Source organism: Xiphias gladius, chromosome 23 (assembly GCF_016859285.1).
Source record: "Xiphias gladius isolate SHS-SW01 ecotype Sanya breed wild chromosome 23, ASM1685928v1, whole genome shotgun sequence".
Lineage (NCBI taxonomy): Eukaryota > Metazoa > Chordata > Actinopteri > Istiophoriformes > Xiphiidae > Xiphias > Xiphias gladius.
In genome coordinates this window covers 19282390-19309628 of record NC_053422.1, presented here as the reverse complement: position 1 = coordinate 19309628, position 27239 = coordinate 19282390, and the positions used below count along the sequence as shown (strand labels likewise).

General features: G+C 39.6%; 1 protein-coding gene across 4 annotated transcripts in view; it reads right to left on the bottom strand.

Annotated features, from left to right (window-relative positions):
• Positions 1-26708, bottom strand: part of unc5a (unc-5 netrin receptor A) — a 132137-nt gene extending 105429 nt beyond the window's left edge. For all 4 annotated transcript variants that reach the window (XM_040119726.1, XM_040119721.1, XM_040119723.1 and 1 more), the window contains exon 1: positions 26065-26708. In XM_040119726.1, coding sequence (XP_039975660.1) covers positions 26065-26155 — 91 coding nt within the window. In that variant the 5' untranslated portion in view covers positions 26156-26708. The remainder of the gene's footprint in view (positions 1-26064) is intronic.
• Positions 26709-27239: the final 531 nt, after the last annotated feature.

Below are 27239 nucleotides of genomic sequence, written 5' to 3'. Positions count from 1 at the left end.
GGACTTCAATGGAAATAATAAACACGAATCATAAATCATCACAGATTAAATGTTAGCATACTGTACTTTGGTGTAATCTCTTCCACAGCAGGCAATTGTTGTATTCAGAATTTATCAGGAACACTGAGTATGTGTGTTTTTGTAGTCGTAGGGAGAGGGAAACTTGTTAAAAACACATCCAGTTGCAGTATTCAGTGCTGTATATTAGTGGTATGAAAGAAAAAAATGAATTATAAAAGTTGAGATTCATCAAACTATTTGACAAATGATGTAAAGAAAAGGACAAAAAAAAAAGCAGCAGCCTCTAAACTAAACGACTCAGATCTCATAGAAGTTGTGATCACATCCTACCGGCAATGAGCCGAGGCAGAGAAACTGCAACGTGAGGCAGTAATGAAAAAAAGTGCGTTTCCATCAGCTTGCCGCTTCACCTGTCTTTAGATGAAGGGAGAAATGAAAAATTACTGCAACAGAACTGTCTATCACTTGTGAACTACAACCCATTAGAGCAGGATACCTTTCAGAAGACAATGGTGGATCACAACACTTTCTCAGCACAGTTTCTCCTTTTTGATCAGTCACTAAAGATAAGAGCTAGTTGAGTTATTGGCATGGGAAAATATGAGATGGAGGGGGTAAGGGATTGTCTTTGAGGAAAACACTTTTGGCTGCAAAGTATTATGCAAGAAATGTATTTTATAGCAAATTGCCCACCCCTCTCAAAAACTTTGCAGTTTTACTGCATCAAAACAATTTGATGGCCCCACTGTCCTACAATAGTCATTCAAGGATGCATACAACGTTGCTGTTGTCATGATAAGGGCTGCAATGATTGCTTTATTTACTTATTATTTTTTCACTTAATCAATTACTCATTTGGTCTACAAAATGCCAGAAAACAGGGATAACACACTCATCACACTTCATCATACTTAGTATAACATAATACAAGGAAATTCATCAAATCCACACAACTGAGATGCTAGTACTACAGAATGTTTGACATTGTTAATGGAAAAATAATTTGAACAATAATTGATCAACTGACTAATTGGTGTATTGACCTAATATTGCAGCTCCAGTCATGATGGCCTATCTCTGGAGATTTTCAGCATAAAATTATCGCAACTTGATGGGAAAAAACACAATTACTTTTTTGTAGATGTAAATTTTTGTAAATGACCTTTTTGTCAGCATGACGGGTTGATAGATGACTGATGGCTTTCGCTAACATCACACAACTCAAGTGAGAAATTTCAGCCAACACCCAAACAATGATTACACCATGAGTGAGTTCTTGCAAGTTGTAAGAAATTATTTAGTCCTCATTTACAAGAGCATAAATCGGCATGGTTGCTGGGAACTCAGTCTATATTCTGGGTTGTTGGCCTGTTTAGCAGTTCTCTCAGGTAATCACACTTGGCTACCGCAGCTCCACCCCGGTTGTGTCACCCTTTTATCTAAATTTAGATCTTCTGGTTCCAAGCAGCAAGATGATGCTGAGCGGTAGACTCAAACTCCAAGCTTCAAAACTCTCAAAGTCCTTTTATTTGACCTTGCAAATATCTAGTTTGATATGTTTTATGTTAACATATCTCCGGCTATGTCTGAATACAGCACCTGTATTTTTTTCCCTGAAAGATTTGGTCACTCTTGATTTTTTTCCAATCAGCTTGTTTTTAGAGTCTGGTATCCTTTAGATTTAATCAATTCAGATGCTGATTTCACTTATCGATTGTTGATGTTTGAGTAACCATTAATGTAGAGGGAAGCTCTGTGGGTCCAAACTTTGCTTTCAGAAATCAATACGCAGACGGCCTTCCTGTTTTGGAGCCAGGTCCAATTTAGAACAAGTTCTAAATCCTGAACCCTAGTTAGTCTACTTCTCCACTCCCTCACATCCCCAGCATTTTTGCAAATTGTTTAAAGTAGAGATTTTCCTCTCTATTGTCATTATAGTCACTAAAAAATGATCATCTTACACACATTCGTTTCAGTAAAGCTATGGACACCAATTCCACCACTAAATTGGATCAGCAAAACTGACATAATTAAATTTTTGTAAGTGTTTCAGTGGTCAGTCATGTCTGCCTACTGTTTTCTGTTAAAATACAAACTAATTAGTCCACTTCAGTTTTTATGTACACAAGTCAGAGGCGTACAAGTTCAAAGCTTGATTACTAATCCCTGGCTAGATAGTTGAACACATATAGCTGTAGAAAACAATAAATTACAATTAAACCTAAAACACAAGTGGTGCACAGCAGCAAAGACTTGGAGGAGGAAACAGCAAACTCTCTAAGCTGGACAGTTTTTTTACAACTGCTGCTTGCTAGCACTGACAGCAACAAAACCAGTGTAGCGGTCCATAAACTGAGATGTGAGAGTATGTGCAACTTCCCATTGTTTTGAGATGTGCATGCATAAGACACAAAACCAAACACTAACCAATATATTTGGTGCCACACCACGAGATAAATGATGATAATGTAAATGACTATATGCCCAGAGAGTGGATCGGTTACACGTGTAGGCCTGTGGTCATTTGTTTTGTGATTGCCAGTTGCATAATGAGCAATGGGCACACTGTTTGAGTAAGCCCAATTTGTTTTGCCATTTGTGTTGCATTATCTAGCTGACCTGTCACAGCTGTATCACAGGGAGGTTTATTGGATTTAGAGACCGGGCTGTCGAGGTTTACACCTACACCTTCTGCCATCATGAGTGCTGATCAGCATTTCCTGTGTGGTGTGTGTGAGTTACCACAGTGTCCTCTCCAGTGTCTCATCTTAAAACTGTCTGTTGTGACAGTGCATGCTAATGTTAATGTAATGATTTTGATGTGGAAGTTAACAAATGAATACAGGAGATTAGTGGGGGACAAAGAAGAATAAACTGGGGCTGTCATGCTAATATTCAAATAAATAGAGACCATATAGTACAGACACTATATAACCATAAGTATGTGGACACCCAGACATTTCACCTCAATATAACTGTTGAACATTTCATTCCAAAATTATGGGGATTTATATGTGGCTATAACAGCTCATGCAAAGGCTTTCCACAAGACTTTGGAACCTGGCTGCAGGTATTTGCTCCCATTCAGCCACAAGAGCATTGGTGAGGTCAGCCGCTGATGTTGGGTGATAAGATCTGGCTAGCAGTCAGTGTTCAAGTTCATCCCAAAGGTGTACAGCGTGGTTAAGGTCTGGGCTTTGCTCTGGGGGTCAGGACTTCACAAAAGGTTGTGACAAACATAAATCTCAGGGGTTGTGAGAGCATTAACGAGATGAAAGCAGGAAAAAAAACTTTATGCTTTACACAATTATATTTATGTTTTCAGACATACTATATTTTGCTTTTTCACTTGTAAGTTACAGGATTAATTCTTTCCTTTTTGCCTCCAAAAATTATTTTTAAAAAAACACCGATTGTTGTTTTTCCCCAGTACACTCAGACAACAGAATGAAGAAAAGTGAAACAAATATGCCAACTGAAGTAATCTTTCACATTTTCGTGAGTGATCACACTAACATTTGTAAAACAAGGCTTAGAGTGAATGGGATTTAAACAGCAGTTTTCTATCCTCCCTTAGCCATTTGACAGTGCAACAGTGCTTGGCTACTTAGCCTATCAAAATTTCCTTTCAGTTGGATGTCTGTAGGCAGGTCACTTTCTCAGTGGCTATAGCCACTATATCCAGCTAACTGGATATAGTGGCTTTGGCCATTATATATAGGGTCACTGTAGCGAGTCGATTTCTCTCTCACTCTCATTCCCTTCTCAGAATCATTTTTCTTACAATTTTACAGCTATTTTCAGGCCTTTGTCTTTTTGAGCTCATCATCTTTGACAGCTGTAAATTCTTAGCTATTTGACAGATTATCTCGCTGGCTTATTTATGCAGTAAAAGACGTTGGGAGACATTTTTTGTCATTTTATTTCGTCCGTGGCAGCAGAACACATCACACCAGCTTTCAGAAACACCTGAAAGCTGTGTAACTGGGCTGAAAAAACACTTTTAGGCCTGTCTAACTGTCAAAAACTCACCATAAATTAACTTGAAAACACCAACTAGTCTAGAAACATAATAAGTCTACAAACAACCCATAATTCAACACACTGTAAAATTCTGTACTTACACTTGTACTCTCACGATGAAAAAGAATATCTGATGTAATTAACATGTAATTGTCTCATCTTCAAATATAAGATGAACTCCACTTTTTTAAACCTAATTTCCAGAAATAAATATCGTCTTATATTTGGGCCAATACTTTTGTCTCCAATTGGTAGAGAACTCTCAGCATAGTTTTTTCCATTCATTCGGCTTAGGTGCTGCCAAAAAATCCTTGGGAGCTGCCCCTCAGTCTTATAATGGTGGGGAAAAACCTGGTTGGGTACCAGTGGTCTAAAGTATCACTGTACGCTGTAGTATTATGATTTAATTGGAACTTAGGGGCTTGGCCAAAACTCAGAAAAACTGCCTCAGATAAAAAGTACACAAACATATGTGGAAACACTGTCCTCATTCTTTGAGCAATATAGTGCCTGTAGCTTACAACGTGCATAATAAATATGAATACTTTTATACTTAGTGGGGCTTCTTGATTCTTGCAGGACTATAAACACTGCAGTCACGTATTTTTCAGGGCCACAGGTAAGCTGCTTAACTCCACCTCTCGAAGTGGGGCTAGAGAGTGAGGGATAATTCAGTAAAATACAGCTCTCCGTAAAAAAATGCCTTCTGGTATTTCCCCCCTGCAAAGCCACGACACAGCCTGAAATCTACAATGACAAAACAGTCAGCTGTTGACTGGGGACTTGGCATTGAGGAGAATCAGGTCCCGGTGCACAAACTCATCCCCGCGCTCCTGCATCATCGCAGTGACAAGCCTCGGGAGCTGAGGACTGACACAGGAGGGAGAGTGGATGTAAACGTTAATGTATCATTCATCTGAGCTCTACACCCTGCCTCTACTGCAGTATGAAAACATAACTGTAATGAAAATCCTATTGATCGGAGTAGCTTCCTTTTAGACAAATTGCTCTGTTTTCTCTGCCTTTCAATTGCTTGGAAAGCAAATGTAAAGAGCAAAGATGAAAGCCCCAGAGACATCATCGTCAATGCTCTATCATGACAGGCAGACCTTGTATAAACTTAAGCTACAGACAGGGCCTTCTGTGGAACTGAGAACACCAAGATTTTTTAAAGACATTAATCGGCATTGAGAAAAGATTTCCAGCAGATGTCAAATATGTTGTGAAACCTCTTTTTTATGTAAACATACGGCAGCTCAGTCTGTTCAAGTTAACGTTCACAGTCACCGAGAATGGGGAGTAACCACCAACCCCACCCCACCCCAGTTTAATCCACCTACATAATTCTGGAGCCAGAGGAGACCTCTTGGTTAGAGAGACCATCTCTTCTTTAATCTATAGACACTAGATGAGGACACAGCTACTCCTGGCTGCCCCTGTGTGTTCACCCCTTTGCTGCAATGCAAACATGCAGCTCTCCGAAGAAAAAGCACGAAAACGCTCATTTCAAAACAGCCCTGCTCATGTCAGTGCACTGAATTCCTTTCACCATCCTTGAAACTGTTTTCTGGGTTAGTTAGCCCAACGACATCTGGTCTCAGAGGCCTCAGATGCATCATGATAGAAAGTTTTAGAAATTATCTCTGACATCATCAGCCCCGATCAGTGGTCATTAGGGAAAGGACAGACAAAGAAAGCTATTTTAAAGTACTGCAACACACCCAGTTATGTGGTCCCAAAGGAGGCTTTTGCAGAGCTAACATGCATGAAGTGACAAGACAGACACTGGGTGCGGATAACCATCTTACCCATGTGCAGTCCTCCTGAATTTCTAAATTAAAAGATAGGAAAACAGCCACAATCTCTGCATGCGATCTCCATTCTCTGGTGAAGTAAAGGGACTTAGAGGAAATAGATCAACCCAGCATCTCAGGGGTCAAGGGTTTATTTAATGAAGTCATATCAGTGATGCTGGCTCCTTTTGGTTATCCTTGGGTGGTGTTTAGATAGAGGGGCGGTTGTCAAGTTCATGTAAAGAACCACTATACTGTTAGAAATGCCCCTTTAATTGTTTTTGTTCCAATTGTCAGTAATGAAGATCAAAGACTTAGATTCTTAACTCTATAAAAACAAAGACCACAACATTGCTGTACCACATAAGTAAACATATATTGTATAAGCTATATAGAATATGTATTGTAACTTTTAACCACTTGGTTTCAAAAGTTATTAAAGAAACATTTAGCCTCCTCCTAAATTTCTTCAGTGTGAATTACTTTGGATAAAGAAGAATTTCAGTTCTCGCACGCTGGAAATTATAAATGATATGGTGAAATGAGCATCCGTTGCTATTTAAACCTATAAACTCTATGACGAACTCTTCCAAACTGGGGTGAAAATTCTAACTCAAAAACCTTAGTTTTGTACCGCTGTGCTACCAACTGTTCATGGTGGATATCAAAATGTGTGGTTGTGTGGGTGGGGATAGTGTGAACAATTCTGTTTCTATAAGCATATCATGACCACATTTTTATGCAGAAGGGCGTTAAAACATTTTAAAAGCATTTGAATCTTTACTGAAAGACTGAATAATCACAGAGCTATAAGCAGAGAGCAAATAAAATGGATAGTGGCAAAACACAGATCAGATGAGTGCTAAAAATGATAAATACATAGAGTACCACAGTCTTTTGTGCATTTATGTGCGTCTTTAAAAAATTATGAAAAACACACAGCAGACACTCTCATGGATGTTTACAGTATCAGTTTGTATCTCTGCATGTGTGTGTGTGTTGATGGGCTGGGTCATTCAATATAACGCAGAGCAATAAAGCCCTGAGTAAAAAAGAAAGAATAAGTCAGATTTGAGGATAAAGTCACACGGGAGCTTTGACAGCAATAACCCAACATGCAGGGGAATTAGCCAGGGTATTACAGCTAAACCTGTGGGACTCTGCAGCTCCCGTGGGGAAACTTAGACACATGGACCCGCATACAGGCTTTGACCTAGGAAACAGGGATTGTTAAGGGATAATACCGGTCTGCCTATAAAAAAAATAATAAATAAAAACAGGTTAAATGTGGTTCTCTCTGCTTTTTTTTAAGGAAATATCATTAAATTATTAAATAACTTCAATACTTTAAATTCTGTCAATCATTAGCAGCTCCAGTAGAGAATGAGAACGATTTCTTGACATTGGGAGGGCTTGCATTTCCAGGCTCATGTTTTGACTCAAAGTGTCATGGAGACAGAGATTTAGTGTGACAACGCTGATGCCAGCCGTTGTACTCCTGCAATGCATTGCAGAAACATGGCACGTTCAACATTCTGACTTTGCACACAATATTCCCCCAGACTTGAATTAACAATGTGGATAAATAACATTTCCACTCACAATAAAAAGGAGCTGAGAAATGGCATTTCCTAAAGAGGAACTCAGTAGAGAACACATTTTGTTTTATGAGTCAACCTTGGACAAAAACAGTGACACTTTACCAAAGGGAGTAGGATGCTGAGTTGAACTACTTCCTGCAGAGACTGACAGCTAAAATTGAGCATTACTGTCAGTCAGTCTTCTGCTGTTAGTCTGGGAATATACTATGTGCTGCTTGAAGTAATGAGAATAAACAGTAATAAAACAATTTTGGCAAATCAGCTTCTTTTTTTAATCCAATTAGCTTTGGATCCAACACCCAATGACAATTCTGTATATTAGGATTGCTAGCAAAAAGACAGGGGACCACCAAGATAACAAAAAGCTGTTTCTCATTGCTATGCATCCTCTTTGTGTTGAAGTGTTTAGTGCCCACACCAGAAAAATATGCTATCTGTTTACTTTGCCTCCAAGTGACTCTGTGACAGCAACCAAGATTGAATGAAGATCAAGTCAATACACTCCTGCTGTTAAAATCATATTTTACTGTTGGCAGGAATACAAAATAAATTAAAAAAAAAAAAAAGCCATTTTAGATTGATTACTGGCAGGATAATGCAAATTTGCATATAATAAGAATTAATTCACAAGCAAGTGATTATCCGGGAAAATATTTAGATCAGTCAACTGAATTTATTTATTTCCACAGCCACAGGAAAATTAAATTATTCTTCGTAACATTTTATTTGGTTGTTATTCTGCGTATGGTTTTGTTTTGTTAACATGCTCACCTCTTGCTCTTGAATTTAACCTTATGAATAAAACAACACATAAGAAGGGGAAGAACCACACACCAACATTTGATTTTTCTTAGTTTTAATAGTTTTAATGGCCTAACACATTGAAAAATTACAGTTACATGCACATGAATGTATATGTGTGCGGGTATGTGTCTTTGTGTACAAGGATGTATTTGCTGTGCTATTCATTTGACATTTTTTTCTTCTTTTTCGTGAAGGAACCGCCAGCTTAGCTTCAAGCACATCATCCTATAATTGTTCCTTGGTTCATATCTGTCATGACACTTCTATAGGTCTGCAGCCACTGTCACAAACCAGAGCCTGCAGCTACTAATGGGGTCGCTCTATTTTTTCCTCAGTATCTCATACAACCACCCTTTGTTCCTCATAGCACAATCTGGAGATGCCATTAGTGGGGAGGGAGACAGTGATGTTTAGTGACAGCCAATGACTCCTCTGGTCAAGAAAGTGCCCCAGAGTCATCAGAGTGGCACCCACACCCCTCCACTCCGACTGAATACAGCCTAAGCTCCCCGAGTTCACCTTTGTTCTAGCTATCTGAAAAGCAGTAAGCTAATTGTTTGACAGGGGTCGGGGTGGGCAGCCCCCACGACAGCCTGAGTTTTGCCACTGCATAAAGCTGCCAATCCTTCTTGTCAAACATACTGCAGGAAAATCTGACGCCAAAATTAGGTGAGAGGGGGAGGCTCTCATTTTGCTGCAAGTGGCAGTTTTTGTCTTTGTGTTCTGTTCATGACTATTGTCATCTCATTTAGGGCTAAGCTCAAAAACATGCAGAAATTCTGCAAGCAGCTGAGTAAGATGATAAGAGAGAAGCTACATGGCCTGTTTGGAGCTGATAACTCAGACTCAGCATAAATCAAACACCTTCTGGCGATTCAAATAATTTGTACAGTTGGGCATCATATGTAGAGAGGGGATAGAAGAATTCAGAGCAGGACAGTATCATGCCTCAGTGCCCCAACATGAAATGCTGCAGACTTGTCAAATTATATCTTCCATATGAAATGCTTATGCTGTAATTTACCAGCATTATTGTATAATATACAACTTATTTTTTACACTATAAACTAAGTATGAATGCAGAGTCTCCAAATTTGATGATGTGAAAAAAATTGTATTTTCTCTACCATTAGTTACAGAATGAGTGAAGTGTTGTCTTGACTCTTCTGTGGTTATTCAACGTAGCCAAAAAAACCATAAAGTCAGCTTGTGGTTAATTTGTGGATAGCGTCATGTGGAGACAATACCACAAAAACCACTCTATAGGCAGTTAATAGGTTTACTTGGCTGCTTCATACTTGTGGGACCTCGGGCCCTACTGTTTGCTTTGGGCGCTGGCAATATCCACTAAGCTGTGGAGGTTCTATGCATCAGTGCTTGCTTAACACAAAATGGCAGCCTTTTACAGACAATGGGCACAGATAATGCCTGAGTTTATGTTAGAAAAAAGTCGACACATGAATCTCAACCAAAGTGTGCTATTTATCTCAATGCTGGAAATTTGTTTTACTGACAAGTTGTAGCTTTATGGGGATAAAGCTGACATGGGAGAGTAGACAAAAATGGTATTTCCAAATGATCTGTCAGCTTCTCAGCCTCCCTTAATGAGTGAGGAGAGCTAAGGCATGTAATTTATTAATATAATGGAATCTGAAAGGTAAGACAATTTTGATAAAAGGAAAGCTAAAGGCTTCCAAGGCAAGAGTAAATTGTCTTTGTTAGTTCTTAGAAATGTTATCCAAGTAAGGAAGACCTTTTTTATACATGGGACTGGTTTGTTTCACAATTTCATCCTGATCCTTCTAACATGAGTGGGAAAAATCCTTTTTACAAATCTGGACAGGGACTTGAAGACTTCTGTAGCAGAGTGCACAAAGATAAAAGACTTTTTTTGTGTAGCAAATGATCTTCTTAAAATGATTACTTTGCTCTTGTGTGTAAAAGCTTAAAATTTCAAAGTGTAACATTTCTGCAGAAAAACAGAAAAAAAAATATCTAAGGTGTAAAAGTTTAACAATGACATTTACAACAACAATCTGAGTCACCCAGAAAAGTTATTATTAAATAATTTCTTTAGTGAAAATGGCAGTGCAAAGCCATATGCTGTGTAAGTTTCAGACCAAGAAATTGGAAAATAAGCCAAATTGCATTTGGCTTTGTCATGATTCAGCCTGAAACCAATCTGTCCAAGTTTTCAGACGGGTAATTTTAAAACCAGAAATATGATTTTAAATAGCTAACTATGGACTGTCCAATCTCGCAATTCTCACAGTGGCACTTCCATCACATTTTTCAGGGGTGATTCAAGGACGTGGTCTGGAGTCTGGTTCTGTGAACTAGCGAAAGATAGAAAATAAGATGACTGATAAGAACACTGGAGAAACGGCAGCAACAACAGAAAAGGTTACTCAGTAACAGACCAAGTCTGACACAGTAATGTAATTTTTCTTTAGTGAAAAGCTTGAGGTGACTTTGTATGTGGAAGTAGATGCATGAAAAACGGTGTACACTTACTGTATCAGTGAAATATAAAGAGTACAGATATGAGTTGTACATACAGTACTGCGCACATTATTTGGGTACTCTAGATGTTTAGATTCTTATCCATCACGCTCATCAGGGATGCATCTGATTGGTTCCAAATTCATTCTGCAGCATGAGAACAACTCTAAACAGACAGCCAGAGTCATAAAGAACTATCCTCAGAGACAAGAAGAACAAGGAGTCCTGCAACAGATGGCCTGATCTCAACATCGTGGAGTCAGTCTGGGATTTCATGAGGACACAGAAGACACTGAGACAGGTTTAATCTACAGAAAAACTGTGGCAAGTTCTCCAAGATGCTTAGAACAACCTACCTGCCATGTACCTTGAAAAACTGTGCGCAGGTGTACCGAGGAGAACTGGTGCTGTTTTAAAGGCAAAGGGTGGTCACACCAGATACCGATTTGATTTATTTTTTCTTTTTACTCCACTTTGTAATAAGTTAACTGATAAATAAAAACTATTCATGGAATTATTTTGAAATCATTCTCACTTCACTTTTAGTGTCAAAACTTTTGCACAATACTGTACATCAGAAGTATCAAAAGCATAGAACTATTACAGTGGTTTAAGTATGTTAATGTAAGCAGTAAGAGGCAGGGAGCACAGTTTGTGTAACAATCAGGCTGATACACAGTACTGTCTGATAATTACAGGTAAGAGTAGGTGTTTTGTTAAGTGCCTGTGTACCTGGATATGTTGATATGCGCAAAAATAAAAAGGAGGTTTAAGAAGTCAGGCTGGTGGTAAATAAAAGGAGCATAGCAACAGTTAAAGGTGTTGGTAGGCAGAGGGGAGGGGGTAATCCTAGGACAGTCAGCCAGGGTGGCCTATTCAGATCAAGCTGAAAAACAAAGAAAAAAAGGAAAAACATTGAATTCATGATTTTCTCTTTACTTGCTTTTCTCCGTTCCCTCTTTAACTCTTTCACCTGGTATTGTTATTTATTGATTTCATTCTTTCTGTTTCCTCCTTAGACACTAAAAGAAAGTAGAGGAGGGATTACCTTCCTCATACCCTCAGGAGGTTGCTGCCCAATGTAAGTCAGACATAGAATCCCACTCTTGAAAATAAAAGAGTCCCCAAACCCTCCAGAGAGAGCCTGTTCATAGTGGATTAATGTGCCTTTATGAAGTTGTCACGTGTGGTAGAGATTAAGGGGACCCAGTCCTCCCTCCCTACCCCTACCGCACCACATCAGTCTGGCCTAGTGGAGCTCCCTGGTGCCATGAGGAATGGACCAGGGGAATATGCCACACCAAAATCCCTGTGAGATGGGAGTCCAATGGTGATCTTAGAAACACTACAATACCATAGACATATTAATGATAATCCTGCAGACAATAGATTAAATAAACAGAGAACACACAGTTACTTTTATTCTAAAGGCTGGTGCCTATTGAGAGCTTGACTTTTTCCAACATCTTGCTAGCATAGTCTTAACTTGTAAGCCTGTCACGTGGTCATGTGTCACTGTCCCACTGTCAGTGCTGGTAACGTAAACAGAGCTGTGATGCACAAAACTGTCACCAAGATTAAATTTCCTTGTCTGAGAATAACTAATAATAATTAATGTTGATGCATAACGAATAATGTTGGATTACTATTTCATATTTCAAGGGGTATTTGGGAATTTGGTGGTGATATATATTTTGGTATACACAATTAAATAATATTTAAAAGAAAAAAACGCAGCAATCGAATACTGATTTGGGTGTTGATTACAGTGGCAACAGTAGAAGCTTCGAAGCGTCAAAGCATTTAGGTCAGCACTAGTATCTCCCCGTTTGACTACAGTACAGTTAGGGACAAAGAAGAAGAACTTTGAAATTGAAACTCTGAGAATTTGGAGTTTGGATTTCAGTCAGTCAAAAGATGTCCACACACTTTTTACAAGACAGAGTCATATAGTTACATGTAGCTACATGTGATAAAATGGAAAACTACTGGATCCTGCTGACTCTTGACATGTCACTAACATCAAGAGCACAGAACTCACAGAACTCCATCTTGACACAAATCAAAACAGCTGTAGAGGAAAATGGCTACACTCAGTTTGTTCCACCTCACTGTAAACTCCATTGGCTGTTGTCATCATTACTACATTTACAACATTTGGCAGGCACTCTTATCCAGACTGACTTACAATGCTGCTCAGTGTTCATGATCAAAAACACCACCATCAGATTGTGAAGATTAAGTGAGGATAAACATTTGGCGACATTTGTGACTATTCTAGGGTCATCTGCCCACATCCCACAGGACCTGTTCAGGCCATATGCAGATATCGAGACATGCTGCAAACATCAGAATGTCTGCAATTATAGCTAAGAGTTTATCAGGGTGTTTAAAACCGAATGTATGAGCCCCTGGATCGAAAAATGATCTTTCACTGTGCTTCATACCTGGTATATCCCAATTGACTTCTTAGCTCCAATTAGATTGTCAAATTTGGAGTAATTGAGATGAATAATCCTCTATAGAGTCTTCAGCTTCTGAATGATGGGATGTTCTGAACTGGGAGTAAAAATTTGCTACAGTGACTCAGAAATAAAGGATGGATGAAGTCATTAGAGGAACTATTAACAATATTGTATGAAATGAGCTCGGTCAGGGGCCAGCGTACATTCAATCACTGCTTGAAATTGGACACCAACTCACATTCATTAAATGCCAGCCACATCGAACAAATAACTCCTTAGATTCTGTTTATTGGTCACCAGATATCTGCCCGCCCCAACTGCATGTTAGGCAAATTAATTAAATGAGTAAACTGAACTGAGCTTTGTTTTTTTTACTGAAGTGAAATGAACAATGCCAACCCCCAGAAGAAAAAACGGTAAAATTGTGATCAATAACCTGTAAAAGCACTTTCAAGTCTATAAACAGCATACCAGCAAATACACATTATTCAGTGTCCAATTAAGTTAAAGTAGCATCTGCTAGGCCAGAGTGGAAGTACTACAGTAGGGTGACATCATACTGTCTTTTAGACAAAGGAGGCTTGAAAACTAACAAGAAGCACAATATATCTTTTATCCATCCATACCAGAATCCATGCTGATGTCAGTTTTTATCTGTGAATTGAATTCACCCAGAGGACTGAACCCAAGACCTGTTTTGTACTAATAAAAGGTATATCAGCTTACTTTGTACAGGCCCAAGGCTTTTTAATTAAAAACAGAAATGATACACAAAGTGTAAACACATTTTGACTGAACATGTAAATGTCTTTCCTAATGAGCAGTTCTTTGTATGAGCTATCACCAGAAGTCATGCCTGCATGCTGACAGTTACAGCCTTACACGTTGAAATTTACAGACAAAAATATTCAACATTCATGAGACCACCAATGAATAGCGAGAAGAGTTATAGTCACATACCCAAATAAGACCACATTATAATGTGAAAGAAATTCCATACTCAGATCACCTAAACCCAACCGAGCCATTTCCATGACAACCACTGTTTATTTATCAGAAAATGTTGCTACATTGCTACAGCATCACATAACCACAGGTAGCAACTGGAAGACTGGGCATACTAGCACTTCACAGACCAGCACTTAATTTCAACAAATTTTTAATTTCAACAGTTGGTTCACAAGTTTCTCCCATAGGTGCGATCAACCATTCACCCGTCAGTTTTTAAAATGGATTATGGCGAGATGTTCTCTCCGAGACAAAGGTACATATTGGATCTAGTTGCCTGCCAACTTTTAGCTGAGCAAATCCAATATGGGTATCTAATGATACAGTTAATAATGCTTACAGCAATCCAATACTTGAGCAAACGTGGCCCACTGGAAACCATGAGGAGGAAGAGAACTTTATACATTTACAAGGGATGAAGGGTGTTAAGATTTTCAAATAAACAGGAACAAAAAGAAAAGCTGCTTTAGACTACTTTTGATTTGTCAGGTAATCAATAGTGGACCCCCCCACCACCAACCTCTTAGTTTTCTGCATGTTATGTTTTTATGGAACAGGTCTTCATGTAACGACAGAAAATTTGAAAGTACTCAGATTCTGTGGGCTAAAAATAGGGTCAAAAGTATTGTAGCTCTGTATCACCATATCTGAACGTCTGAAAATGCTTGGTATGAATACATTCCTGAATTCTAATGTTTGATTGTGTAAAAGATCTCAACAAATACATAAAATTTTTGAATCAGTAAGGAGATTTGTAGCTGTGCATGACATTTGAACATCTATCTACAAATCTATCTACAAACAGATAGATGAGCAGTTACACATCTGTTTGTGGATGAGAAGAGCACACACACATCAATCGCACATGTAAATCCCAAGTTAACATCTTTGAATTAAATCTATAAATACATATCAAATCTACCATACAAGTACTTTTTTCCCCAAATTTGACGCTTCCTGCTGAATAGCCAATGGGGATGCTCAGATTAACATATCATTTCACTAACCAATCACGGTGTCAGGGGGACGAACCTTCTTTGCTTTGAGTCTGTGGCTGCAACTTAACTTTACCTACTGCGTTACTGCTCCATATCGCTATCTCAAGGTAAATTGGGTTAACGACCCCCAAGTTTTCTATTTACAGATAAAAAATATGTTCCAAACTTGGCTAATTATGGGAAGGATACGTGAATAATAAGTTAACATCTTTGTGGTTAGATGGTAAAACTGCCAGCATTCTTTGCTAACATTACCACTCTGTTAGCTTACTAACTTAGCTAAAATTAACAGGGGCTACATTGATTTTGCTCAAAGAGATGGGAATAACGTAATTTGGGTTAGACGAATGAGCTAGTATCTTAAATTAGTTAGTTAGTAACGTTATTGTAACCATCTGATTTATTAAAGTAGTTCTAAAGAAAAACGTCAATTCCAGCACACATTTATGACCTCTGGATTGTTTTTTTTGAAAAAAGTTGACGTTTTGGTCAGAAGACCTTTCTCAAGACATTAGCCCATTGTAAAGTGATAGTGTTTAGAAGAGATGATGATTACAAATAATCACCAACTGTCACAGGCGTATCCACAAACCATTTACCATGTAGTTCATGACAATTTCAAAACAGCTTCAAGGTATTCATCAAGGTCTTGGTGTCTTAATGTGGTTCTTTGGAGGGATTTTTTACCATGTTATTTTTATTTTATTTTATTTTTTCAATTGTTCAAAAATGGTTCAGTTTTGCACCAGACCTTTGGTATCAAGTCAAAACTTCATACAGCAATCTTACACATAACTGAGCTTGGGAATGGCCATCATATGTCTCAATCATGTTTTAACCCCTTATACACTCTAAACATCCAAAATGTGAACGCTTCCCAGCTCTCAGATGATGTATACCACTTTTATGTTGCATCAACTATTGACCATTTATCTCCCCATAAAGATCCCCCCAGTGTCTCCAGCTGCCTGGCCAATCCTCCACATAACAGGATTTTGAAGATGTCCTCAAAATTTTCATCACTGAAACAGAATTTGAACTTTATTAATTCAGACAGACAGAAGCACGGACAGGATTGACTGATTGTAAGTTTCAAATTTGATCAAAGTTTACCAAATTTTATGAAAGTTAAAGTTTTTACTGTTTCTTAAAGAACAAATACATGGCCATTTTCCTGCCCTAGTGGACGATTTTTTTGACCATGTTGCACACACTGCCTATCCCATTTGGGGGTGTCATAGTACTTCTTTGGAGGTAGTAGTTACTAGTTTACTTGCCTGCCATTACCCTTGACCAAGGCAGTGGCATCAATAGTAGAGTTGGTCCCTATGTGCCAGACTGTGGCTACACACTTCTCCTAAATAGTTAGGAGGGGTTAAAGGCAGGAGGAAAATTTAGGGTATATTTAAAAAGGTACATTTCTTGAGTATTGACGCAATTTCTTGTTTAATGTCAAACTGTTATGTTCCCGTGGGGAAATTACCTTGTCACAGTACAACAATTGCAAGGGATAAAAAAAACAAACAAAACAAAAATATAAAAATAAACCCTTGTCAGGTATCAGTCTATACAGGTATGGAATTTAACAGTATGTATGTACAGAGTACAGTCAGGGACATGAAAGAAGTTTTGTACACTTTGTGCAGAAAGTAAATGTATGAAAAAAGAAAAAAAATTAAAAAGACATGCATTCAGGTTTGTAGATAAAAGTTAAATGTCAACCATACATTAAACCATTATACTGTGGCTGATGAGGGTAACTGCCTCAGTAAACACAGGTTGGCCTTTACATGAATATACAGTATAATATGTAAACGATGAAGTGAAAGCACAAATACTCACACTACCTGCATACAGACCAAATCACTATACACCAGTATACATACATCTTGGTCTCTGTCCCAAGAAAGCAAAAATGTTCATGTGCTTACAACATGAATACAATTACTATGCATTTTTTGAAAATTGGGTTCACTGGAAGTTTAAGAATTCAATATGGCATCACATGCCCAAAAGATTTGGGAACTCCTGCATTAAGGTGTTGCTTAGAATGTGAAGTGTAGGATGGGGGAAGGTCTGGTGTCCTGGCCCTAACCAAAACTTTTCACAAAACAATGAGTCACTCCATTTCTGAAAAGAGTAATCACGCAGCAGTTCCCTAGTGGGTCCCACTCCCCACACAGTGACTTTAAAGTTTGAGTGGAGTATCTGTATCTATGTAACCAATCAATCTCTCTGCACAGATTTAGAGTCAAACCCATTGTGTCAAATGGTAGCTATGTGTTCACACATATTGATTAAACAGTCCAACAGCATGGTGGCTAAGTTTACCTGTACATGAATAACTAAAATGACATCTGAGGCGCATTTATTTTTCATTTAAGTAAAGTGTGGTGACTTTCTTAAATGTATGTGGTGTTTAAGACACATTTTCAGGTACGCTGGAAGCCAATGGCACTGGTGAATGGTCAGAGAAATACCAAATTTTTCAGTAACGGTAAAAGAACATGAAAAAATATGGGCACCTTGATTTTTATATCAATGCAAGAATTACTTGGAACCCACATGTCAAAAAGACTGAGCAAAGTAAATCCTCATTTCTGGGGAGATGAATAATAATTTCTTTACAAATCTTATTAAAAGTAGCCTAATATTACTCAGTCAGTGAGGGAGAAAGTAGCTGCCGGTTACACCTTTTTATACATTTTTGGAATTGTATTGTTCTGTGACCAGGACATCACACGTCAAAAGGAATATTCTGCTAATTTGTTTGTAGAAGACAGGGAAGCTCAAGGTATTGAATGTACATTATGTTCTTGACATTTGAGAAATTCTGCCACAAATGGTACCAAGAGTGGTACTACAGAACATTTTCTCTTTCCCTGCATTGTGTAGACAACAGTTTATATTATCTGCTTCATCTACAAGTAGAGATCATGGCCATGTGAATCCCCTGTCTGAAGTGTCAGAGGTCTTCACTACTTCTTCCTTGTCCACATCTGGGTCTGCATGGCCCTAAAGATGTGGAGAAAAGAGAGTTGGGTTAGTATACAAGTTTTTTGTGAAAGGCATTGTTATAGTGAAAGGCAGACAATCATAAAAATTATCAGGCAACAGAAAAATTCATCTCTACATCACCTAAAGGTATTCCTCCTCTTCAAGTGGATTTCTGATGTCCCATTTGATCAGGAGTATGGTTGTGCTGTCTGAATAGGATGACCAATCCAGCTTCAAATACTTTGAGGGGTTCTTGGAGACATGGTTGAAGGATTGTTGTGAACATGGAGGAAGTCCATGTACTTCTTGCTAACATTACGTGAAATTCACGGCGGAATCACGTGGACCTATTATTGCTCACATCCGCAAAATCTCAACTAAATTGCAGACTTTTATAATAATTCAAAGCCACGTTCATTGTTTAGTGACATAACACTGACATCAATAATCTGGCCATTTCCTCAAACCATCACAGGGAAGAATGTTCTCCTCATAGCTAGCTAAATTACTTTATATTACCATGATTAGCTAAAAACAAGCAGGTAGCCACTCACCTACTAACCTTAGATTCCGGAGCTCATCTTGATTTTCCACCTCCTGTAGACACATATTTCATTGTTTTGGTCTCCAGAGGTATTCCACTTAACGTTTGTCTATTTATCAGGAGTTTATCTGATTTGATTGATTAATGATCTCATTTGAGTGTCTGGGCTACAGACCATCTACCTCTTGGCAGACAGCAGGAAAAACTGCTTGAAAAGGTTTGCCCCCCCCGGCTCCATAATTGGATAGCAAAATGATATTCCTGATTGGACAGTCCAATGATGGTTAATCTGAGCATCCCGATTGGCTATTCAGGAGGAAATGTCAAATATAGGACAGAAGTACTTGTACCATAGATTTGATTTGTACTTGTAAGATTTAATTTGTAGCTGAAAATATGAGATTCAAACATACAATTGAGCTTTGTGTGAACTTTTATCACCCAAAAACAGATAGACGCGTAACTGCAAATCTTTGTGCAAATCTTCTTTATGCACTCACACACTGGAAATTGCAAATCTTTTTCATTTGTTCAAAAAATGTCATGCATAGCCACAGATCTACTTATGTATTCAAAAATTAAAACTACTTGTTCAAATATTTTTTACAGAATCAAAGGTTTGAATTCATTTGATCAAAACTTTTTTACATATTCAAACATTTAAATGTATTCATGAAAAATGTTTTCACACATTCGTATATGGTGATGCACAGCTACAATACTTTGACCCTATTTTTAGCCCATAAGATTCACTGTTTGTGACAGAATGGTATCTAAATGATTACAACTTATTGAGGTTTACTACTGTAATCACTGATGTATACCTGTACTTGTACTCACTAAACAGAACAATTATGAGATATATATATATATATATATATATATATAAAAACCAGACTGAATGTTCTATATACTAAATTTATATAAAAAGTCTGAAATCTGTGTCATTCCTGCTATAACTGGTTATTTCACATCATAAGAGTTTATTTTTCTCATATCACTAAACCTTCAATATTAATTCTGCCTGAAACACAGGATTGTAAATTAGTATTTAATTATCTAAAACAATTCCAGAGCAGAGATGTTCTGTACTTGAAATTCAAGCACTGGTGACAAGACACCACAGGTATGGAAACACACTTTGATTCAACATGAATGCAATGTCAGTGGACATTTAAATCCATAGAAGCCACAATCAAGTCCAAGGCTTGCTGTAAAAAAGGGAGCATCTAGCTTCAGTGGTAGCTGTGTTGTCATGATTAATTCTATTGGAGTAAGGACTTGAATGCGTTTTCCGTGAGCCTAGTGTTCCTGATGGCCTTGCCAAGAAAATCTGCTGCTTAGCTTTAAGCTTTGAATCTGTAATGTTCAGACCTCATTTCACATCGGGAAGTGGTTTGTTTGGGAAAAACAATAACAACGGGACCTACATAGATCAGAGAAGCTGTTCTCTCACTGCTACACATTTAGGATGGATGATAAATGGTTTATGTTTTGTGGGAATCAACGTGCATAGCATAATATCAGAAGGATTCTTGGAGATTATTTCAGGTACAAGTGGAAAATTAGAAAGATCTTTGTTTGTTTCTTCTATCTATAAGCAAAGAGACCGAGCAAAAGGTGACACAAATGACATCAGTAATGTTGTATCAATACTGAATTATTAACAAGCTTGCTGCTAAAACCAGCATATTCTAACCTTACATCACACAACATGCTGTCTGTGCTTGAATGTGCTCCGAGAGTCAGCACTCTGTTGACTCAGTTGAATTGCTTGCCTAAGGCGTCAGTGCCTGGACACATACACATAATTAGGAAAGGTCATTGTGCCTCCTGTCTTGTCAACAAAATCACTTCAAGATGACAAATTCTGGCTCAGGCCTCCCTCAGATACCCTTGCCAATCAAGCACCAGCAGGGCCGTCTGGGTAGCCTTAGGTGATTTTCTAATCACGTCTTTTACATGCCAAGCTAAACATGGGTAAGCATAACAATGAGCCATACATTTGGTTGGAGGTGTGTTTTCTCTTCAAGGTTGAGGTGACAGATAAAACTGTCATTAACTTAGAACTTTATACTACAAGCTGCCGAAAAATGGCCGTGTACAAATTCCAATGAGCTCACTTCTCCTTAAAATACAACAAAATTTGACAAACAGATGCTTCCCACTCTTGACATACAGATGTATACAATTAACTTAGCTTTCAAAAAAAAAAAACACAGAAGAATTTTAGCAACAGAAAATAAGGATTTTAAACACTATAATTAAATTGAGATGCCAAATACCAGCTCACAACAAATGACCTTCACACCGTTTTAAAGTTCCTTTTCCACCACGTGTTCTGCAGATTTTCCATCCAGTCCACTCTATGATAAAGTGGAAGTGGCTTTCACATCGCTCCCTGGTGGCCTCACTAAGGAACTATTAATCTATGGCTCTCCATATTGCATTCAGGCTGGCCTTCCCCAGCCACCACATGGCCTGAAGTAAAGGCCAGGAGAGGGCCCAGAGGACTGGACAGTCTCTTATTATGAGCTGCAGCAAGACACCTCTGGGTTTCTAAGCACTTTCTCTGACAGTGACTGATGGTCAATTAACCATTTGGAGAAGAGTATTGATCACTTGGAGAACAGGAAGGACCTGGAAACATCTAACATGCCATTATTCTCACTGTACAAGTCAGCAGCCAGACAGCACATCATTGACACTATAAACAAACACAAGAAAGTATTTTCACATAAATACTTTATCTGAATCTAGCGCACACTAACTGTCAACCATATTTGTTTTCTGGTTAACATAAGTTAGCAAAATCATGACCAGGACATTCAGGGGAAGGAAACTACAGCAAATTGTCTTTCTGCAGCATTAAGATCTTCTATTTTGATTGACTTCCAGACATCAACCTCAACCTTTACATGTCCCACGTTCTGCGCTAAAGTGATTTTTTTTCCAGCAAGAGAACACAGTAGCGTCCAACGTTCAAGGTCAGTGTTGCATGTCCTTTCTGACCACGACAGTGTAAGAGAGAAAGCGATGACCCAGGGAAAAGAACATGTGATTGACCCTCCATGGAAAGACTCTGGACTCAGTACAGGAGCAAGCTCATCACGACTTCTCATTGGTGGCCCTTGGATATATGAGGCTGGTCGCTGGTATGGGATGGTTAGCAGGAACAGACACACAACAGCAGAGATTGAGGGCAATCTCCCAACTGCTGATACAATGTCAGATCCTGTGCCCTTATAGGAATTATGGTCCAGGTTCCCATTGAGACATAGGGTAATCTCATCCCACATCAGAGGTGAATGGTCAATTTCATGCTACCTGGATAGAAAAGCACTGATAGTGGCCATAGTGCACTGCATTTCAGGAGGGAAACAGCCCAACTTCAACCCCTAAGCACTCTCACATAGACCTGAATCATAGAAATGGGGTAATTGAAACAAAAGGGCAGAGTTTGACAGAGATGTAGTGCCTTTGCAGGGCCTCTGCACAGACTGCAGAAAATAATACCCAACTCCTCCCCTCTGTGAGGTTCATCCTCCATGTGTCCTCGGCAATGGCTGTGTCCTTTCTTTACGCCTCAAAATTGCCATTTGCAAATGATAAGCGCAGGGACATAGCCCTCTGAAAGATAAGGCGCCCGGGCATTTGTCACCAAATGGAGCGTGCTCCTCCATTGTTTAAAGCTGACCTGTGTTGACATGTACTGTTTACCTTTTATTCATTTATGCTGAACTATTATCGCTGCCTCCATTAATCACAGTAGCTCTAAACGAAGAAATTACATTTGGCAAAACTTGGACAGGAAGAAGATTAAATTAATTCATCTGTATTCTTTTTTACAAACAAATTAACATGATGGAAAGAGAATTTAAAAAATGCAGTATATTTGATCAGCTCTGTCCTGCAAATAAGCAATACCAACTCTATTTCATTTTGATAGTGTCCAATTCAAATTCTGTAAGCAGCATAAAATTCATAACAAGCATTTGTACTCGTGAGGAGTGATATGATTTTAATTTTCTTTATCATACTTTTTTTTTAATTGCCTCCTTGCATGATATATCCTACATTTGTACAACATGCTAATTTACTGGGTGAGTATCAGCAGTTGAGAAAATATATAATTTTATATAAAATTTCCCTCCCCCAGTGCACAACATTCTTCTCATTGTCTGTGTCATTTGAATTCATCTCCCATGTCTACAGGGAACAAAAACTCTTTCTGGTAGTAAATTATCACTTGCCTGTAAAAGACCATATCCCTGCAAATACATGGCGATCATTTGCCATGCATTAGCTATTGGACAGAAACAAAGTGGTTTTAAATTCCTTTGACCAGAAGGCAATTTCCCCCAATAAATTATGTTAATTTCAGCTTTCGCTCTCCTTATCGCATTCTTTAGTGAGTCAATGAGGAGAGACAAAACTGGGTGTGAGAAAGACAACTCTCGCATTAGAATGATGAGAGATATCTGGCAAAAGAATCCCTTATATTACTTTGCTAATAAAGGGGAATCCTGAATTACTGTATTATGCAACAGATTTCTGCTTGTTGTCATTTAATGGCCATCTCCTTGCATCATCACAAGGTTTACACCCCATGGAAATTGCTCTGAGGTGACTGTTCACACAATTAGGAAGGTGCCTGATACCAAATCCCATGCTCCCTTGCTGAAGCAGACAACGATTGCTTGGCAACACTCTCACTTGGCAGAGGGAGAAACAAAGAGAAGTCCAGGATTTTTATTGTCTGTGCATTGATACCTGCATTTTTTTTATATTTTCTTTAAGTGACAAAGGATTAACAACATTCAACAGACTAACAGGCAAGTTTAAATACGTGCGAAACTCACAGAAGCAACAGGACATGGAATAATCTGCAGACATACACCTGATACATGCAGCAGAAATGTATGTATGCAAATCCCTTTTCTGCTTTGCCTGTGTGCTCACGCAGTGCAGTACAGTTCTTTGTCCCAGGGGCCGAAAGCACACTGACCCCCTCTGTCCGGTCAATCAGATCACTCACAACACAGTGAAAGGAAAAGTGCTCAGCTAGCTCAAATCTAGATTGACAGCCCTACCTTTATTACTGACTGAGTTATGTTTCCCTGCAAAAAAAGACAAGGCGGCTTTTGATACCGATGAATGCAGAGTCAGCACCTTGCCTCTCTACAGAGGATAACTCGACTGATCTCAGCTGAGTCCAGCCCTGATGTAGAAAGAATTGGCTACCAAATTACTTTCTGATCCATTTCTGGAATTCACTCTGTCCTATAAAAGTAAGTTGTAAGCTGTGATGGGAGCTTATAAGGATGCTTGTACTGAACTAATATATGATAGGGAGTGACAGACTGAAACAAGGAGAAAGGGTCTGCAGAGATATGCGATCCAGAGGACAGAAAATAATAAACCGTGTTATCTATAACCCTGTATTCATCTATTTTCTGAACAGGCTCATTACTATTCAGGGTCACAGGAGGGCTGGGAGCATATCCCAGCATGCACTGAGTGAAAAGCAAGGAAACACCCTGGCCAGATCGCCAGTCTATAACAGGGCAAACAAAGAAACACACAAACATTATCACACCTCTGGGAATTTAGAGCCTTAAAAATCGACCTACAGCTGCAGGTGTTTGGATTGTGGGAGGAAACCAGAGCATCCAGGGGAAACCAAACACACACGGCATCCCATAGACCCGAAGCACCGAGTAACTTCTTGCTGTGAGGCAACACCGCCAAACCCCTGAAACACCACGTCACCCATATAACCCTGCAACCCTATCAAAATACATCAGTTTCAACATGCATCATAAAATTACATGTAAATACCACCGCACTGCTGCTTACTTAGCTTGATATATTAGATCCCTGGAGCACCACTGTTTATTTAATCCTAATATATTCACAATTATACACTAATTAATGCAAGAGAAAAGCCCTCTTAATTCATCTTCTCAGTGTCCTGAAGCAAGAGACACAATTACACCAACTTGAACATGTTTGCCTTCTGTCCAAAGCAAGGTTAACAGTTTGGAAACAAGCGCAAGGCAAATAATGCGTGAAATTCTCCCGTTTTGGATGCTCACCAGCTGATTCCAGCTGTGAAGCATTGTGAGGGCCATATCAATGACCAGCACTCTGTCACAGAAATCAAAATATCATTTTCACCAGTAATGTTATTAATACTTTAATAATAAAGAAAGGAAATCTGAAACTGCAGTAGAGACTCTCTCATAAATGGCTTCTTTGCTGCTACCAGGGGAAACTTAACGCTAGTCAGAGGACTTGTGCTCGCCCCGCTGTCGGTGATTGTTTTGTACATCAAAGCACATTTGCATGCAACCGGGAGTGTCTGGCCAAGAGGCTACATCATAAAATATAACTCATCAGTACGAGCAGGTCGTCTACCAACTCCGCAGAGCTGTCACCGTACTGCAAATGCAGCAGGAACGAGTCCCGGCCGGAGAGAAACGTGGAGTTGAACGACCCCATCCCGTTTGGGAGCCCCAGCAGAGCCCCGGGACAGATGGATGGATGGATGGATGGATACAGGCAAGGAGCAAACGGCGTGGCCGGTCCTGCTCGCAGCTCCACTGCTGAAGGGCTGGCCCCGGCGAGCTGACGTTCTTCTTATACTGGGAATAGACCGGGAAAAGGTGTAGCGAGGGCTGTTCGTGCGACGGTACGAAAAGGAACGCGATGTTACCGAGCCCTGTCTGTTACTGTCCAAGGGGCCCCTTCGGTTGAAACGTCTCTCGTAGTGCAGGTCGGGCTCCCTACCGCTTCCAGGCAGGTGTAGCCCTAACTTCCGTCGCGGCCGCCACGAAGGCACGGGGCACAAATACACGCCACGGACTTCGCGGTGCTGCTTAAAATTAAACAACAAATTAGCAACATTGGAGAGCCGGGCGACGACAGTTGGCGTTTTTCCTCAAGTTTCAACCTTGGCAGACACGTTAGAAGCCACAGACCCCCCCCCCACTCCCCTGTAACCTTGAAGGTGCAGGCTAATTGATGAGTGTTAGTGCTAGCAAATAACAGAACAATAACGACCGCCACCAGCGTGCTCTGTCACGCGCGGCTGCTTTTTTTTTTTTTTTTGGCGAAAAAAAAAAAAAAAAAAACAGCCTGCAAACAACTTGTCACGTGCAGCCGTTCTGCTCGCACTTCACTGGAATTTTTTTTTCCCGACGGGAAAAAATAAATCAACAAATCCAGAAAATAAACAACGACACAATTGACCGAAAGCACAGAAATGACACACACACAAAAAAAAAAACAAAAAAAAAAACTCACCGGTGCAGGTGAAGCCAGCGAGGACGAGCCAGAGCACAAGGAGCGTAGCGCTGAACGCACAGCGGACAAAGGAGCCCAGAAGTAAGGGCATCTTCGCGTTTTTCTATCAACTAACTTTTAAAAGGGCAAGGAGCAGAGCAGAAACCCCGGCACACTGGGCTTGTTCTGGTCCGGAGAGTGTCCTCTGTAGCAGTAAACGCCTTTTTTTTTTTCTTCTTCTTCACAACGCCCAAGTCTTTTACTCAACACATATCCCCCTGCCGTACCGCGGCCATCGGTATCCCGGTCTTGCGTCTTCGTTGCTCAGAACAACGCATCACAGGTGTGGTGAATAAAGTGCTGCCTCGCTTCGCCGCCGCGGGTTTCACTGTGCCGTAATTTTTATTTTTTATTTTTTTCCCAAAGCCGCTATCCGCTCGCAACTCTCTCGCTGGGCCGAGGCGTGAGGCAGTTTTCTGTTGTTTCGGGTCACTTTGCAGCCTCCGCGCGAAAGAACGCCGTCTCCGAATGCAAAAAAAAAAAAAAAAAATTTGTAAGAGCTGGCATCAGAGAGAGAACATCTGCTTGCACAGCAATCGCTGTAGTGTTGAGAGTCAGGGACGGTACGCGTTCAGAGGAGCGGAGCAGCAAAACCAGGAGCGGATCCTGCCTGCTCGCTGGGAGTGGAGCGTCCTGAGCGCGCCCCACTGTTATAGGCTATCCGTTTTCTCAGGCACACATTTACATATCTTGAATAAACAAAATTTACCACATATTGGCATTGCATGACAGAATGGAAATGATTTCGTGCGTATCCTCGCAAGTGTGCCTTTCATATCTTCTGCCTTACATGAAAATGATGGATATGGCATCCAGTCCCGTATGATGGGAATCAGATCGGTGCTTCGCATGCAAATTCACCACGGATCACATCTGCATGTCATTGGGTTTCAGTTAAATGTGCCTCTGCTTTGTCTTGAGGTGTCTGTGTGTTATCTGCAGTACATCGGTGACACACAATCACAGATGAAGAAGCATGAGGATTAACCACTCCCATGTGAGTGTACACCTGTCAGCTAACACAGACCAGGATTTGACTTATGTTCCAGATAGCTTTTTCTTCACTTTCTGGGGGTGTGAGTGGAGTGATTATCAAACCATGCCGCCATGCCTTTCTACAACGGCCAGAATCACAG